This window comes from Pyrus communis, chromosome 13 (genome assembly GCF_963583255.1).
Source record: "Pyrus communis chromosome 13, drPyrComm1.1, whole genome shotgun sequence".
Classification (NCBI taxonomy): Eukaryota; Viridiplantae; Streptophyta; class Magnoliopsida; order Rosales; family Rosaceae; genus Pyrus; species Pyrus communis.
Genome location: NC_084815.1, coordinates 16,195,002 through 16,211,291, shown reverse-complemented (window position 1 = coordinate 16,211,291; position 16,290 = coordinate 16,195,002). Strand labels below are relative to the sequence as shown.

The window sequence follows — 16,290 nt, the reverse complement described above, 5'->3', positions numbered from 1 at the left end:
TTCTATTCTTCTCGATGGGGAGCCTTCTTTTCATGTACTTATAGTTAAATAATTTTCTGCTTTTTTAGATGGCGGGCACTGTATCATGCGAGCATCTAATCCAATGTCGTCCACCCAATCAGATAATCCATTAAAGCATGCTTCAGACGATGTGGGATGGGAATATGAGGTGTTGGCGGATCCTTCAAACTCGGATAAGGTGAAATGTAAGCTGTGTAAAAAAGTACTCAGTGGTGGCATTTATAGAATGAAACAACACATAGCCCATTTCAAGGGAAATGTAGCTGGATGCATAAAGTCTTCGGATGACAATAAAGCAAAATGTAAAGCCGCCTTAGATGAAGCAAAAAAGAAGAAGAAAGAAAGAAACATGCACTATGAGGAAGTGATGGAAGAGGTTCAACTTCCACATATTGAAGAAGATGAAGATATTGAAGTTGTTGAGTCAAGGAAAAGGTCGCGAACTCTTGGCCCTATTGATAGGTTTGCATCCTCCATCAATCCCAGTTCTTCAAAATCAAATGATGGAAGCAAGAGTAAGCGATAACAAAATCTCCATGAAGCAATTTGGAAGGAAAGAACACATCAGGTGGATCAATATCTAGCTCGACGGGTCTATGAAGCCGGTATTCCTTTTCATGCCATTGATAATGATAGCTTCAAACACTTTGTGGAAGTAGTTGGTCAATTTGGCCCGGGAATTGGTAGCCTACCTAGGTTCAAAGGAGTGATTGAAAAGGCAATGGCTTTTACTATCTTCATTTATGCTCATCATAAACTATTAGCATTTCTGAGAAAGTATACAAAGAAAAGAGACATAGTGAGGCCCGGAGTCATAAGATTTGCAACTTCTTTCCTAACTTTGCAAAGCTTGGTTGATAAGAAAAAAAGACTTGAGGATTATAGTTGCTAGTGATGAATGGGAACAATGCAAACATTCCAAGAGTACAAAGGGGAAAGTGGCATATGCTACCATGGTGAGTGCACAATTTTGGAATGGGGTCTCACTTTGCTTGAGAGTTTTTGAACCGTTGTTTAAGGTTCTTTGGCTTGTGCATGGGGATAAAAAGCCATCAATGAGGTTTTTGTACGGGGAGCTACAAAAAGCGAGGAATGAGATCAAAGAGGCATTGAAAAATAATGAGGCCCATTATAGACCAATCATACAAATTATTGATGAAAAAGCTCATGATCAACTTGATGGTCCATTACATTTGGCGGCCTACTTCTTGAATCCTTTTTACTTCTTCAAAGATCCAAGCATTCAACATGATTCATTAGTCATGGATGCCATGTTTACTTGTGTTGAGAAGTTCTTCCCTGACAACTTTGAAGTCCAAAACCAAGTTATTAATATAGAGATCCTGAAGTACAAGAAAAAAGATGGTGGATTTGGAAGACATTTGATGGAGATTGGATGCATTCAGAATGATGACAACTATGATCCGTGTATGATTCTAATTGAGTAATTCTAGTTGTTATTATTTACTAGTCTAATTATAATTGTTTTTCTTTACTAGTCTAGTTCTAATTGTTTTTCTTTACTAGTCTAACTCAAATTGTGTACTTTGTACTTTTTTAGCTTCATGGTGGTCTACTTATGGCAATGGTGTGCCTAATTTGCAAAGAATTTCTATCAAAATTCTCTGATTGACTACAAGTTCATCCGGGTGTGAGAGAAATTGGAGCACTTTTGAGGGAATACATACAAAGAAAAGGAATAGACTAGGTACTACAAGGTTGAATAATTTGGTTTATGTCCAATTCAATGTAAGGATCATGAACAAGAAGAAAAGAGAGAAAGAGAAGAAAGTGGATATACTACTCGCTAGTGAAGCTAGTATGGCGCAAGGATGGATTGTGGAGGGTGTTGATGAAGAAACTGAGCTTGGTTCAAGAATGGATGGAGAGCAATTAGAGGTGGATAGTTCCCTAGAGCCTAGGAGGAGTTCTAGAAATGTTGAAGTAAGAGAGCTTCATGAAGAAGATTTTGTATTGGATGATGACACGGAAGAAGAAGGATATGTTGAAGAAGAAATTGAGTTTGAGTCCGACATGGAGAGAGTCTTGGAAGGATGTGGAGAAGAAGAGATTGAGGCCTAACTTTAAAACTTTGCAAGTATCTTATATCCTAATCCCTTTCATTTTGCATTTTATGTGTAATGTGTTTAAACTTTAAATTGTGAACTTGTTGGATACATGTATTATCCAAAAACACTCATTTTGATTATATGCTTAATGTGCTTTTAATTTATAAGTTTGTTGGATACTCAGGAAAACAACTTTCATGTGCTTTTAATTTGTAAGTTTGTTATATGCTCAATGAAAATGTGCTTTTAAATTGGAAGTTTGTTGGATGCTTATTGCATACAAGTATTATCCAAGAACATTCATTTTGATTGTAAGCTTGATGGATACTTGTTGCCTTATTGGATACATTTATCATCCAAAAACACTCAAATTGATTACATGGTTAATGTGCTTTCAAATTGTAAGCTTGTTGGATACATGTACTTTATGTAATCTCTACTTATTTACATGATATACAATAAATTTACCTAAATCCTCCTAGGCGCTAGGTGCCTGCTTGCTGCCCGACTAGCGCCTAGCGCTTTTTAGAACCTTGAGTTTCATACCTCATCTTTAAAAAGTTTCAATGCCATATCTTATCTTGGAATTTATTGCAATGTCATACCTCCCGTCAATTGTCTATTAATTCATCTGTTAAATGCTGATGTGGCTTCAGACAGGGCCTATTTTCTATTAAAAAATTATTAAAATAATAAAAAAAAACCCATACCCGCCTTTCCCGAACCCTTCCCCTTCCTTGCAACCCAGATCTTTTCCCTTTCCCCTTTCCTACAACCCAGATCCCTGCAACCCCCGACCTCTTCCCCACCCATGCCAACATCTCCACCCGCCACCACATCATCCGCCCCCAATCCCTTCCCCACATCCTCTCTTCATTCTCCCTTCAACAGCTTAAACCCCCCAGTCCCTTCCCATCTTCCCTGTCAATTCCCCTTCCCCCCCCCCCCCCCCGGCCCCGCCCCCCAAACCTTCCTTCCAATCCCAGAACCCCTCCCCCACCTCCCTATCCTCCACTCTCTTCACCTCCCTTCCTATTCAAAAAAAAAAAAAAAAAAAAACAAATATGAACCCAAATTGTCCAGATCGTCACACCCCACTCAACCCTTCCTTCCCGTCGAAGTCGAACCACCACAACTTGTTGATTTTTTTTTATTTTTTTTTATTTTTAAGTTTTGATTGGGAGATGAGGTGAAGACAGTTGAGGCTCGGGAGGTGGTTGGGAGGCTCGGGAGGGAGAAGAGGGATGGGGGGTTGTGACAAAGGTGGGGGATGGGTTCTGGGCTTGGAAGGAAGGTTTTGCGGGGTGGCAGGGGACCGACAGGGAAGATGGTTTAAGGGGGATGGGAATCTGGGTTTAGGATTTTTGGGTTTTTTTTTTTTAATTTTATATATATATATATATATATATATATATATTAATAAAAAATGATTCCCACCTCAAGCCACGTCAACATTTTAACGGAGGAATTAACAGACAACTGATGGGAGGTATGACATTGCCACAAATTCAAAGATAAGGTATGACATTGAAACTTTTTAAAGACGAGGTATGAAACTGTTAATGACCCAATAGTTGAGGTAGTTCTGTGTAATTTACCGAACATGCAACCTAAGCACCAAATCATAATTTGTAGTTATCCCATAAGGAAAGGGATCCTCTCTGGATCCTTTCCATCCAATCAATCAATCTGGACCTTTGAAATTTAATCTAATGGCTACAAAGAAGGGCCCCTTTAAAAGTTATAATAACTTTAGCCGTTTGATCAAATTTCAAGGGCCGGGATTAGGTGATTTGGTAGATTTGGTGGAAGGGATATGAAGAAGATCCCTTTCCATCCCATAAAACTTTTTCATGTGGTAGGGCCCATGTAGGAGTGTTTTTCGGAATGATCAGATCGGAAATAACGTTTTTAATTTTTGTTTCAAAATTTGGAATTGAATTGGATCGGATTAGAAATTTTAAGTTCTAAATTTTAGGCATATTCGGAAATTTCGGATTCGAAGTAATCTTGGAAATTTTTGTCATGCAATATATTGTTCTTCCTTAACATTTTTTTTTTTCGTTCTTCCTTAACATTTGATATATGCTTTTGTATAGATTCAATTAATTTTGTAGTATAGTAGTATGCTTACTCTTTTTAATACATAAGTATATGTTTAATATAAAAATAATTAACAAAATATATCCAAAACTAATAATAAATACAAAAGTTGATTACATAGTGTATATATATAATCTAAGTTAGGGTAGCGAGTTGGAACGGTGTTTCCGATTCTGCCAATAAATTTTCGAATCCGAACCAAAAAGTTTTGAATCTAAATATTTTTGAAAATTTGGAACGGAAACTGGAATAAATTTAGAGATTCTAAAAAATTCTGAATTTCCGATCCATATATTTTTTTGAAGTGTTCCAAACTTATTCTTATAACAAAATTTCGAAAATATTCCGAATTCTGTTCCAATCTTTTCAAAAAATATTCAGATTTCAAAATTTTACTGGTGGAATCAGAAACACCATTATAATTTACAATGTTGGCCCGTTTCTACTACTCGGGCCAAACGTAGCAAACGCTTTAGAAATTGGTCATGGAATCTTTTATGGGGTTTCTATATAGGCACTCGTTGGAGATGGATTTTAGAGATAAAATGGTCAAACCGGACCATATAGTTCATCATTGGAGATGACCTAAAAATTGCACTGCATTTACTAACCTCGAATGGTGGGCATGAGAAGAATGTGATCACTTAGAGTATAATGGTATGTTTACCAAATGAGATTGGAGCAGAAAGAAACGGATTTGCACGCCCCGCAAAGCATTCTAGCTTTACGAGTATTTCTGGAATCAGAAAATAAGTGGTGTCCACCTAATATCAATAATCGAATTCCTAAATCATTTAGAATTGGATTACCTAAATGGAGATGGGTATTTGGACTCCGAAGAGAAGGCTCCGTCAGAATCAAACTTCTCTTCCCAAAACACTAATTTACATTTTACTATAATTCTAAAGCACCATTTCACCTTCAGTACTCCCTCCCTCCAAATCAGTTTCCCCCTCCGCCGACTGCCTTGCGACTTCACCAGCAAATACCACTTTTACAGCTTATGCCTTGACCACCTCCACGACACCACTGTTACACCTTCACGACAACACCAAGAAGACACCAAAATCACTTCGACTCACCCACCGATATGTCCCTAGCTTAACTCACTATTATAAGTGTGTGTTTATATCCCAAAAGACATCGATGATATTAGAAGTGAACCTCCCACATGTATGCTATATATATTATATATGCATGGACACGGACACGAATACACGGATACGATACGACACAATACGGGGATACGTCAAATTTCTAAAAACGAAGACACGATACGGCAAGGATACGGCAATTAAAAATAATATAAATAAATAAATATATCTAAATATTATAAAATAAGCATTCAAATATATCATTCAAGTTCAAATTTATTTCGATAAACTTCAAACATTTAAAAAGATGATTCACTAAACAACTAAATTAGTCTTCAAACTTGAAAAACTAAAAAAACACCCAAACGACTTAAAAAATAAAAAGAAAGAGTCCCTCATTCTCGAACTAGCTTTTTCATTTATGCAAGAGCTTCATCAGTAACCTTGTTGCAAGAGACGATCCCATTTCCAGACATTTTTAACAAATGAAACTTGACCCTAGAGTAGGATCCTCTGAAAATCTTTTGACAATAGTTGCATTGAAACACAGTACCTCATCTTCCATTTTCCACTCTTTCGAGCTTTTTGACATACTTCCACAATGTACCATGATCATTTTCAACATTTTCAACTAGGTTGACATTAGCATTCGCATGATTATCAGGATGATTCATTTTTCTAAATTACCAACATGTAAATTCTAAGAATGTCTAAAATAGTTGCATAAAATGTCACTAGTCAAATTTATGCTAAGAGATCAACAAAGCAACATAAAAGCATATATAAATATATTATAATCTAAATTATTCTAGACCATTAACAATAATATTATTATAATATGCAAACAGAAAAGCAAAAGAAGCTTTTCGTTTGGCTTCAGAAAAGCAACAGGGGGCTCTAAGAGCAACTCCACCGTAGGTGGGTGCTCGGGGGACAGGCCAGAGAAAAGGGGCCCGAGACCCTGTGAACCGGCTCCAGCGTGAAGGAGCCCGAGTGGAGGTGGAGGCCCGAGCGGATGTGACGCCAGCGCTGATGTCAGCCTGGCATCAAGCCTTTTTATATTTTTTTTCTGTCAGGCGTGTGCACCCCACTCGTGCGTGGGGGTGCGTCGCCAACACAAAATCAGAAAAATCAGTAACTTTTTCAGTTACCGTTAGGAGTCACGTGGCTTCCCACGGTCCGTTCGATCTCAATGGCTCTTTAACTTAGACCGTTCGATCTCAACGGTAAAAAAAATAAAAAAAGTCCTATTTAATATCCACCATTCGATCTGAGATCAACGGTGGATATTAATATGCTTTATAAATAAATAAATAAAAGAAAAAATAGTTTTAAAATTAAGAAAAGTTACCGTTGTGACACGTGGCACAATCTGGAGTGTTGGAATTCAAATTTTTTTATATCCAACGGCAGAGATTAATTAGTTGAATAAAAATTTAAAAAAATTGTGAAAAATTCGAAAAAAAATCTGAAATTTTTTTTAAAAAAACTCTTTTTACTTTTCTATAAATACCTTCTCATTATCATCTACCTTACACCACAATTTCATATTTTCTCATCTACTTTCAATCACATTCCTTTCTTTCTCTCAAAGTTTCAATCCATTTTTTTTCAACAAAATGACTACTGATGCAGGTACGAATTGGTCGCTTCTTGAAGATGTTGCGTTGTGTACTAGCTGGGTTGAAGTTACTCATAGTTCGCTTACGGGTAATGAGATGCAGTTGCGAGAAATGTGGAGTCTTATTCATACCAATTATCTTGAGAAAATTGGTGGGAAAAGAACCAAAGAATCGTTGTCCAGTCGTTGGAAATTACTTAGCCAATCGTTTAGTATGTGGAGAGATGCCTTGGCACAAGCTAGTACTAATATTCAAAGTGGGGAAAATTACTCGGATCAAGTAACAATATATTATTTATTTGTTTGTACTATACCCAAATTTACATTATAATTATTTGTTTGTATTATTTATTTGTTACCTACTTACATTATAATTATTTGTTTGTATTATTTATTTGTTACCTATTTTCATTATAATCATTTCTTCTCCCGCATTGTGTAGGAACTTCAAGCACAAGCTTGGTACGCTGCCAAAACCAAAAGCAAAAATAAATCATTCAACCGGTGGGAATGTTGGAATATTGTCAAAGATTGTCCTAAATTTAGAGTTGTGCCTGTCGATCCAGAAGTTTTCATGAACAGCACCCTTCTACACTCTACACCCAATCATGTCTCGCATGTTCATGAAGATGATGCAGAAGTAGTGCCCGAAACACCCCTCCCTGAACAAGCGTCGGGTTCGACCCGTTATCCAATTAGGCCTCAAGGTAAGAAGGCTTCAAAGAGAAAAGGAAGTGCTTCCAAGAATGATTATGCAAAGTTCATGGAAGAACTTACTCGCCAAGGTAAATTGACTTTGACGAGGGAAATGGCGAAATATGAGGCTAATAAAGCTAGAGATGACGCAAAAGCTGCAGCTATTGAGAGAGAATTTCAAGCTAATGAGAGAGAAATAGAGCTACTTAGGCAAGAAAGGGAACATGTTAGAGAAGAAAGACGGGCTCAACGAGATCGTGAGATTATGAACACGCCTTTAGAAGGGAAGTCTCCAAATTCTAAAGTTTTTTGGAAGTCAGAGAAAGCGGACGTGGTGCGAAAGAGGCGTGCAAGAGAAGCAAGAGCAAGCCAAGATGGTCCTAGCACCACAAGAGAAGATCATCCTAGCACCACAAATTGGTTAAGTGATGATGAATAGAGTAGTTTTTGTAATCGGAGCCCATAATTTTCCAATCACTTTGGGTTGTAATTTATTATTTATTGAATATAGTACTTTATGTTGTTTCCAATTTAATGAATATTTATTCAAATGAATTTGGTAAGTTATTCATACTAAGAGAATATTTATTGAAATGACAAAAACACACCAAATAAAATTACATAAGCATACCGAATAATAAAAAAAACTCACTAAAAAAATTACATAAACATACCAAATAATTAAACACACCAAATAAAATTACATAAACATACCAAATAATAAAACATACCAAATAAAATAACATAAACATACCAAATTCAAAAAAACACACTAAATGAACTTAATTATCTTCAACTTGTTTCAATGCCCACTGGTGCTTTATCAAATCAATTTGCCGGGCATTGTGCATGTCTGGCATTTGAAATGCAGTATATCGTTGAATGAGCCTTTCATTATAACGTTCATCCCTTTGTAACGGCTCATGTTGCACGGGCTCATCGGTGGCGTCATGAGCACAATATATACGTGTTCTTGAATTGTTCATCGTGTCTGGCTCATATTCATCAACGGCCTCATAATCGTACTCATCTTCCACAATCATGTTGTGAAGAATGATGCACGTCACCATGATGGATCGAAGTGACTCTACATCAAACAATCTGGCAGCATCCCTGACGATTGCCCAACTAGCTTGGAGGATACCAAAACAACGCTCCACATCCTTCCTGCACCCCTCTTGACAGCTTGCAAAGTGTTTTTCCTTTGCACTTCGCAGACATGGCACTGTTTTGATAATTGTTGACCACCGCGGGTAAATGTCGTCAGCTAGGTAGTATGGCCCGTCGTACATACGTCCATTGACCTCATACGTGACTTTTGGTGCCTTTCCTTGCAAGACATCGTTGAACATTGGGAATTGGGTAAGGACGTTGATGTCATTTTGAGCTCCCGGAACCCCGAAAAAGGCGTGCCAAATCCATGTATCAAAAGATGCCACCGCCTCCAAAATGATATTTTTTGCTCCTTTTGTGTCCCCATAAGCGCCTTGCCATACACTTGGATAGTTTTTCCACGTCCAATGCATACAATCAATGTTTCCAATCATCCTAGGAAAACCACGCATCTCGACCTTCTTCAGAAACCGTTCCAAGTCCATGTTTGTAGGTTTCCGGAGGTACTCTGCGGTGTAGATAGATTTGATTGCTCCGCAAAACCTCATCAAGGACTCAAGAATGGTTGATTTCCCCATTCTCGTTATCTCATCCACTTGGTCTACAGATGTTCCATATGCAAGTATCCGCAAGGCAGCAGTAATTTTTTGCTGGGGAATGAGACCCATAGCACCAAAAGCATCCTTCTTTTGCACAAAGTAAGAATCATGGTTGCAAACAGCAATCATGATTTTGTTGAACAAATGTCGTTCCATTCTAAAACGACGTCTAAAGTACGTATCAGGGAATGCACTATTAAGGATAAAATAATCGTCCAAGAGTTCCATACCTCATCGTTGCCTAATTCTATCAAGGTTTCCGGAACGGCTGGGCCTGCAGATCTGAGCCACAGCTTGGATAACTCAACGGGAATGTAAGGCTCTGCCCATTCTTACTTCGTCATCTCTCCTTCTACGCTCCTCATCCTCTTCCCTCTCATTTTTTGCCACCTGGTGATTGAACATTCCTTCTGATTGCTTAAACAATTTTTCCTCTTCCTGATCGAGTTCCCACATCATCCTTGAGGAAGAAGAAGACATTGTAAGAAAGAAACAGAAACTATGAATAATGATACAGATTTTTGTGAAGAATGAAGCAGAAACTATGAATAATGATAGAGATCTTGAGAAAATTGGTGTGAGATTTGTGATGATGGATTGTGGATTATATGGAGGATTCAAAAAGGATTAGGTTGTAGATAATGCCACGTGGCATGCCGTCATTCGTTAAAAATCTGATGAAAATCCATCCTCAAAGATTGTAAACAGATTATGACACGTGGCGCGACATGATTGGTTAATAATCTTATCAGAAATCCATCACCAATAATTGTATTTTCGGATAATGACACGTGCCGTAACGAGTACGATTAAAAATCTTATCGGAAATCCATCCCCAATAATTGTCTTTTCGGATTTTATGACAAGTGGCGCAACGAGAACGATTAAAAATCTTATCCGAAATTACAAATAAAATTATTTTGTATTATTTAATAATACTTCGGATAATGACATGTGGCGCAACGAGAACGATTAAAAATCTTATCCAAAATTACAATTAAAATTATTTTGTATTATTTTATAAATAAATAAATAAATACTAATATTTTATTACCTATTGTCAAGGCTATTGAAGTGTAACGGTGGAGATGCAAAAGGTGATTACTATTCATTAAGGACAGTTACTATTCATCAGGTGGATTGAATAGTGAATAGCCTGGGAGGAGGGCTCCAACGGTGGAGTTGCTCTAACAAGTAAAGTTGAGGCATCAGAGCAGAAAAGCATCAACATTATTAACAAAAAGAAAAAGCAAGCTTCAGGAAAACATAGAATTTGAAACGCAATTACCAGCTCTCACCAACAGATGCATAATATACGATGCAGCACTTGCAAACGGAGACAACAGGAGCAGTTACCGATGACAGTTATGAGGTTCGAGTGAGGAAAAACAGGTAGATCCGAATTTTATACGCGAAATCGTTTCGATTTTTGGTCAAAGAATCATTTCGGTTCGGCTAATCTCAATCAACTGTCAATTATCACAATTCTGTGCGGATTAAGTGTAATTATCTTGATTTTTTTGTGTGATTATCCTCATATTATAGTTTGAAACGTATCCAAAAAGTAGGATACTCTATCTCAACAGGAAGATACGTGTATCCCATCAGTCAACTACGTATTTATTGACTCGGATACATATCGATCGCGTATTTGTATCCCTGCATGTCAGATACGGGATACATTGGTCTTCCCCCGTGTCCATGCATCAGTGTGTATATATATGTATATATTATTTTGTCATACCTCCTGTATGAGACTCTATTATCCAACATTATGATCATTCTGATGAAATTTTTTACAGTGCTTAAATGTACCCTATGCTCCGGATCTATTAATCGTTAAATCTTTGATAAAAATACAAAATATTTTAATCTTAAAGTACCCGGTGCTTCATATAATACCATAGAATTATTGCATTCTAATATTTTAATCTTAAAGTATACCGGTTGGCCATAGAATTTTGGCCGGAGTTGTCTCCTAAAGTACATCTTGGCATATAAACATGCCTAAGTTTTTGTTGACAATTCCGGCCAAGCGGTGTACTTTAGGGACTGGGTTTTAGACCCATTCGGAGACTTGGTTTTGATCCCTAAACTTGCGAGACCCATGTTGAATTTGCTCAGATATCAAGATCTACTGCTGTATTAAGGCCGAGGTTAATTTGGGTTGGTGGATCTGATGGCCAGTACCATATGCATGTGGACTTAATTATTGTTTGGAGAAAGATGAGATGATTGATATGTTGTTAGACATAGCTGGAGCGAAACAGCAAATTAAGATGAGGATTACGTCCTCAAAAGGATTAGGATATAATTCAAAACGAAAGTCTCATCATCACATGTGGGATTAATCTATATTTTGCAGTGACTAGTTGGTTGGCATGGAGTTGGTTTCAACTAGGCCTGGCAAACGGATCGTGTCTGTCGTGTTCGTGTCGTTTTCGTGTAACACCTGTTATCTTAACGGGTCGTGTCGTGTCACACCCGTTATCTTAACGGGTCCTTAACAGGTCGGGTCACTTTACCCAACGGGTAAAGTGACCCGACCCGTTATGACCCACTATAACCCGTTAAGAAAAATGTTTTTTTTTTCTTAAATTTGCACATACCACACATTGCCACATAAATATTACTTCAAAACATTAAAACACATTTATCGTTTAAGTACTACATCTACACTTGAAAATAAAAGCCTAATAAACAAACATACATACACTAGTAATCTATTACAAAATATTAAATGTGCAATGATATGCAAAATGAAAGAGTTTTTGTTTTAAAGGTTGTGAAACCTTTCTCAAAAGTTTAAACCTTGCCAATGGAACTCAAAGCTTGCATGTTATTCATTTTACAAAATCCTCAATTTTCTTCGATCATCATGACATAAGATTTTGTAGTATCCACTAGTGTAAATATTTTAAGTTGAATATCAAATTCATCTCTGAATGTTTATTTTTTGCGATTTTTGGCGTATGCCACCTTGAAGCATATACAAACAAGTTTGACGGTTGTATCATTGAAATTATTTTCATAGAATGCGTATCTCATCAAAACGATAGATTCACTAACACTTGGAGTTTATTTATACTTTCATTAAGTATAACATAAGATTTTGTGGTATCTACTAGGGTAAATATTTTAAATTGAAGATCGAATTCATTCATTGTATTCATATAGAGTCAAGGACTGTAACTCTAAAAAATCATCAAAATTAGAGTTAAAATAACCATTAAATCGTGATTTTTCGTTGATAACCGTCGAAAAGTTTTGTCCCATTACTTGATCTCTGAATGTTTGTTTTTTGAAATTTTTGGCGTATGCAATCTCGAAGTATATACAAACATGTTTGACAGCTGAATCGTTGAAACTAGTTTCATAGAATGTGTATCCCATCAAAACAATAGATTCACTACCACTTAAGAGTTTATTCATACTTTCATTAAATATAACATAAGATTTTGTGGTATCCACTTGTGTAAATATTTTAAATTGAAGATCGAGTTCAATTATTGTATTCATATAGGGTCAATGAGTGTAGCTGTAAAAAAATCATCAAAATCAGAGTTAAAATAACCGTTAAATCGTGATTTTTCATTGATAACCGTCGAAAGGTTTTGTCCCTTTACTTGATCTCTGAATGTTTATTTTTTGCGATTTTTACCATATACGATCTTAAAGCATATACAAACAAGTTTGACGGTTGGATCGTTAAAATTAATTTCGTAGAATGCGTATCCCATCAAAATGATAGATTCACTAACACTTAAGAGTTTATTCATACTTTCGTTAAGTATAACATAAGATTTTGTAGTATCCACCAGTGTAAATATTTTAAATTGAAGATCGAGTTCATTCATTGTATTCACATAGGGTCAAGGAGCGTGGATGTAAGAAATCATCAAAATCAGAGTTAAAATAACCGTTAAATCGTGATTTTTCAAAGATAACCGTCGAAAACTTTTGACCCGTTACTTGATCTCTGAATGTTTGTTTTTTGAAATTTTTGGCGTATGCGATCTCGAAGCATATACAAACATGTTTGATGGTTGGATCGTCGAAACTAGTTTTGTAGAATGCGTATCCTATCAAAACAATAGATTCACTAACACTTAAAAGTTTATTCATACTTTTATTAAGTATAACATAAGATTTTGTGGTATCCACTAGTGTAAATATTTTAAATTGAAGATCGAGTTCATTCATGATATTATATAGGGTCAAGGAGTGTAGCTGTAAAAAATCATCAAAATCGGAGTTAAAATAACCATTAAATCGTGATTTTTCATTGATAACCGTTGAAAACTTTTGACCCGTTATTTGGTCTCTGAATGTTTGTTTTTTGAAATTTTTGGCGTATGCGATCTCGAAGCATATACAAACATGTTTGATGGTTGGATCGTCGAAACTAGTTTTGTAGAATGCGTATCCTATCAAAACAATAGATTCACTAACACTTAGCGTTTATTTATACTTTCATTAAATATAACATAAGATTTTGTGGTATCCACTTGTGTAAATATTTTAAATTGAAGATCAAATTCATTTATTGTATTCATATAGGGTTAAGGAGTGTAGTTGTAAAAAATCATCAAAATCGGTGTTAAAATAACCGTTAAATCGTAAATTTTTGTTGATAATTATCGAAAAGTTTTGTCCCGTTACTTGATCTCTGAATGTTTGTTTTTTGAAATTTTTGACGTATGCGATCTCAAAGCATATACAAACATGTTTGACGGTTGGATCGTTGAAACTAGTTTCATAGAATGCGTATCCTATCAAAACAATAGATTCACCAACACTTAGAGTTTATTTATACTTTCATTAAATATAACATAAGATTTTGTGGTATCCACTAGTGTAAATATTTTAAATTGAAGATCGAGTTCATTCATGATATTCATATAGAGTCAAGGAGTGTAGCTGTAAAAAATTATCAAAATCGGAGTTAAAATAACCGTTAAATCGTGATTTTTCATTTATAACCGTGGAAAAGTTTTGTGCTGTTACTTGATCTCTTAATGTTTGTTTTTTGTGATTTTTTGCTGATGTGATCTCGAAGCATATACAAACAAGTTTAACGGTTAGGATCGTTGAAATTAGTTTCGGAGAATTTGTATCCCATCAAAACGATAGATTGATTAACACTTAGAGTTTATTTATACTTTCATTAAGTATAATATAAGATTTTGTGGTATCCACTTGTGTAAATATTTTAAATTGAAGATCGAATTCATTCATTGTATTCATATAGGGTCAATGAGTGTAGTTGTAAAAAATCATCAAAATTGGAGTTACAATAACCTTTAAATTGTGATTTTTCATTTATAACCGTCGAAAAACTTTGTCCCGTTACTTGATCTTTGAATGTTTGTTTTTTGTGATTTTTTGCTGATGTGATCTCGAAGCATATACAAACAAGTTTGACGGTTGGGATCGTTGAAATTAGTTTCAGATAATTTGTATCCCATAAAAACGATAAATTGACTAACACTTAGAGTTTATTTATATTAATTAAGTATAATATAAGATTTTGTGGTATCCACTTGTGTAAATATTTTAAATTGAAGATCGAATTCATTCATTGTATTCATATAGGGTCAAGGAGTGTAGTTGTAAAAAATCATAAAAATCGGAGTTAAAATAACCGTTAAATCGTGATTTTTCATTTATAACCGTCGAAAAGCTTTGTCCCGTTACTTGATCTCTGAATGTTTTTTTTTTGTGATTTTTTGCTCATGTGATCTCGAAGCATATACAAACAAGTTTGACGGTTGGGATCGTTGAAATTAGTTTCAGATAATTCGTATCCCATCAAAACGATAGATTGACTAACACTTAGAGTTTATTTATACTTTCATTAAGTATAACATAAGATTTTGTGGTATTCACTTGTGTAAATATTTTAAATTGAAGATTGAATTCATTCATTGTATTCATATAGGGTCAAGGAGTGTAGCTGTAAAAAATCATCAAAATCGGAGTTAAAATAACCGTTAAATCGTGATTTTTCGTTTATAACCGTCGAAAAGTTTTGTCCCGTTACTTGATCTTTGAATGTTTGTTTTTTGTGAGTTTTTGTTGATGTGATCTCGAAGCATATACAAACAAGTTTGACGGTTGGGATCGTTGAAATTAGTTTCAGATAATTCGTATCCCATCAAAACGATAGATTGACTAATACTTAGAGTTTATTTATACTTTCATTAAGTATAACATAAGATTTTGTGGTATTCACTTGTGTAAATATTTTAAATTGAAGATTGAATTCATTCATTGTATTCATATAGGGTCAAGGAGTGTAACTGTAAAAAATCATCAAAATCGGAGTTAAAATAACCGTTAAATCGTGATTTTTCGTTTATAACCGTCGAAAAGTTTTGTCCCGTTACTTGATCTCTGAATGTTTGTTTTTTGTGATTTTTTGTTGATGTGATCTCAAAGCATATACAAACAAGTTTGACGGTTGGGATCGTTGAAATTAGTTTCGGAGAATTCGTATCCCATCAAGTTCAATGGTGTGTGTATATATCTATATATATTTATTAAGTAGATTTAAATCTATTGATTTTGTACGTATAATTGATTGGTATGCGGAGTAGTACATCATGTGAGTCATTATAAAAATAGTGAGATATGTTATATGTGTAATAAAAAGTTAATAACTTAAAAAAAAAAAAAAAAAAAATTCTCACCACTTCTATTAATTTTCATTTTTCTCTCTCATTTTTGTTTCCTTTTCAACTTTTCTTATAATTTTCACTTTTCCCTCCGGCAACCTATGGTGCCTACCCATCTTTCCCTAATTCCCCCTCTTTTTTGTTTCCTTTTCAACTTTTCTTATCATTTTCATTTTCCCTCCCTTTTTCTTCAAAAATGATCGCACTGCAGAGAATGGAATGGAATTATCAATTATGGAATCAAATCAATGGATGCATATTAATTAATAATTATTATAGTTTTTATAAAATTTAATT

At 35.2% G+C, this 16,290-nt stretch overlaps 2 protein-coding genes across 2 annotated transcripts; one reads left to right on the top strand and one right to left on the bottom strand.

The window, feature by feature from the left end:
* Positions 1-103: 103 nt before the first annotated feature.
* On the top strand, positions 104-1,469 carry LOC137712255 (uncharacterized). The gene is made up of 2 exons (XM_068451363.1): positions 104-536; positions 871-1,469. Exons 1-2 carry the CDS (start codon positions 104-106, stop codon positions 1,467-1,469), a joined length of 1,032 nt encoding a protein of 343 aa, XP_068307464.1.
* A 4,372-nt stretch (positions 1,470-5,841) lies between these two features.
* Positions 5,842-9,796, bottom strand: LOC137712254 (uncharacterized). The gene is made up of 3 exons (XM_068451361.1): positions 9,653-9,796; positions 8,667-9,403; positions 5,842-5,965 (listed from the first exon to the last, which is right to left on the bottom strand). The coding sequence occupies exons 1-3, from the start codon at positions 9,794-9,796 to the stop codon at positions 5,842-5,844; spliced, it is 1,005 nt and encodes a 334-aa protein (XP_068307462.1).
* Between the last annotated feature and the right edge of the window lie 6,494 nt (positions 9,797-16,290).